General features: G+C 33.9%; 1 protein-coding gene across 3 annotated transcripts in view; it reads right to left on the minus strand.

The window, feature by feature from the left end:
* Nucleotides 1-2,027: 2,027 nt before the first annotated feature.
* The window catches only part of LOC119596822, a 5,477-nt gene continuing 4,655 nt past the window's right edge, over nucleotides 2,028-2,849 (minus strand). For all 3 annotated transcript variants that reach the window (XR_005230777.1, XM_037946153.1, XM_037946157.1), the window contains exon 3: nucleotides 2,028-2,849. This exon is cut by the window's right edge and continues 463 nt beyond it. Coding sequence is in view for 1 of the 3 variants with exons in the window: in XM_037946153.1 (XP_037802081.1) it covers nucleotides 2,696-2,849 (154 nt within the window). In the remaining 2 variants the exon portion in view is untranslated.

Below are 2,849 nucleotides of genomic sequence, written 5' to 3' on the forward strand. Positions count from 1 at the left end.
AAACACCCTGATATACAATATATGGTAGTCTGTTTCATATGTATATTGTACAGGAAAATATTACCCTTCGCGGACCAATTTTCCCTTCTGTTACCATCTTGAGGGCCAACAAAAGTTCACACCTGTCTTCCCGGGATTACGTTACTAAAACTGGTATTATTTACGTGGACATAAAGTCGGTTTTACTTATCAGATTTTAGATGGTGATATTAATCGTAATAAAATGTATTAACGTTATTTTCCTTCGTGGCGATCATAACTTCACAGGCAAAAAAAAAAATCTTGTACATCCCCAGGCCACTCATGATCATCTCAGGGGACACAGTTAAAAAAATAAAGACTAGCTTCATTAATGTAAAACAACTGACTATAAGACTGAAAGAGCAAATGTGCTGCGGGCCGCAAGGTCTATATACTTAAATAGACCTTGCTGCTACGAGACCTTACCCTTATAGACCGTGCTTGATACACCTACTGAATGTTTGTACTTCGAAATATTCCAATACTCATACATTTTCACAAATTTTACTTAAAATCTTCTATAATCTATGCTGCAATATTAATGTTACCAGACGGGCGTTTCCACATTCTTGTTTTAATACGTTACTTTTATTTTCCCGTCAACTTTAGCACATCACAGATTCGTGGCTTTCATGAACGCCAATTAAATGTCACAATTTCCATTCTTTAATTATATATTTTCTTTATCCAAATGGTGTCTATGTAGATAATGCAGATATATCGGATATCCCTCCTTTACCTCTGTAAAAACATTATCCTATTATACAATACTTCCGAGGCGATCAGCAGGCAATGCAGGAAAGAACGCCAGCATGTCCAGTGAGAAGTGATTTATTATGAGACAGAAAGCCGCTCGTAAACATTTACAAAAACACCGTATACCGCTTACCCTGCAGCAAAAGCGAGGAAGCGTATTAAGGTGAAACAGGACATGGTTTCAACCTCAAGATCAACGATCATCGGGTTTATGTCCGTCACCATTCAACATCCAATGCTATGATGGTGCATATGGAGCAGTAGTTCTTACCCCTTTTTCAATGTTCGCATCTTTTCAAATCAGCAGTGGTACAGCGGTGGCTTTGCAATCGCAAGGTCCTGGGTTTGCACTTGTCCGGCCCTCTCAGTCAACTCAGTTGTGAGTGGCGTCTGACGTCTGCATGTTGAGGTCAAAGTCAGGGCGACAAGAAACTGGTCATCCTAACGCATCATCCCGCGGATTAGTAAGCATGTTTCCTACGTCCACTTGGATATGGAAACAACTTTGACTTTTTGTATTACTAACAAGACCACATTGTAACATCTTGATTGACAAAACTTTCATTTTTTGTTTATGTGACAAAAATAACATTGGTATGCAAAAATATTTTGCTTTCATTTTTCATAGGCATCCTCACACCCCCTAGGAACCGGCCTCGCACCTCCTAGGGGTGAGTTCACCCTGTTAAGAACCATAAGAACCACTGACGTAGAGAAACCTGGGGATTTACCTGACTGCAAGCAAGCAAAGGTGATCCATGGGGACTGAATAAACAATAAAGAAAAATAATGGAAGCCGCATAAATGGCGACGGAATTATGCAGGTTATGAGTGACGGATTCGTTCTTCAGCTCATGTCCGATGCATACATGATTTGTAATCTCGCTGATACATGGCGAAAAAAACATCGAAATCAGTCACACCACTCCTTTCCGTTCTGATAATATTAATTCTCAATAATTATTTCTCACTCCTGTTTCCATCCCGTTACTGATACATGTATTTCATTATGGATTCTGAATAGTTTTTATTCGTGTTTTACGCTGTTTCATTCGGTCCTTCCACAAGGTAACCTAATCATTACAGCTACTTGGGTTCCAATATCACTGGCTGCATATTTTCATATTTTCACTGAATCTATTTGGTAGAAATATTCTTCTGTCAAATAAAACTATCTTTTTAGATGCTCACTACTAGAACCATCTTACCAATAAACTACTAGGATGAAGTTCAAGGCTTAAAAAAACAAACTTACTCGAGTGTTTTATTATTATTACATAAAAAATATGGTTAACTAAGGTGGATGTATATTCAATAACTCGAGTCTTACATCTTCCCGATACAGTACACACAACTGCTTGTTTGTATTACCATTCTAACTTTATAGCTTTGTATAATACAGTAGGTAGTCCATATAAGCTTGTGAAAAAATTATAGCCTTCACACAATTTACTAATTATCGCTAACTAATTAAGTAAAGAAAAACAAAAACATTTAAGTGATCAATAACACTACTTAAAAGCACTTCAAATACAATACAAAATGAAAGCTGTTAGGGTCGTTTCACCCGGGATAATGTTAAAGATCACACAGTATGTATGTATGTATGTATATGTATGTATGTATATATATATATATATATATATATATATATATATATATATATATATATATATATATATATATATATATATATATATATATATATATATATATATATATATATATATATATATATATATAGGCTACGTAAAGGCACTAACTGATGATAATCGCTTCAATATTAATGGTGAACAAAATTACACGATATGTAAAACAAAAAAGCATTAGCATCACAGAATTGCATTGTAATATAAAGATCAAAAACATAAGAAATTAACAGTAAAAATAATTATCAAATCGATATATGCAACAATAGTTATGAAACTAAACAGTTGCAACAATGAATGAAAAAAAGGAAAAATAAAAATAAAAAAAATAAATATTTCCACAAAACTGCATCACACATAAAAAAAAAAAAAAAAAAAATCATAAAATGAAATGGGTAAAATAATAATAATAACAATAATAAT

This window comes from Penaeus monodon, chromosome 38, assembly GCF_015228065.2.
Source record: "Penaeus monodon isolate SGIC_2016 chromosome 38, NSTDA_Pmon_1, whole genome shotgun sequence".
NCBI lineage: Eukaryota > Metazoa > Arthropoda > Malacostraca > Decapoda > Penaeidae > Penaeus > Penaeus monodon.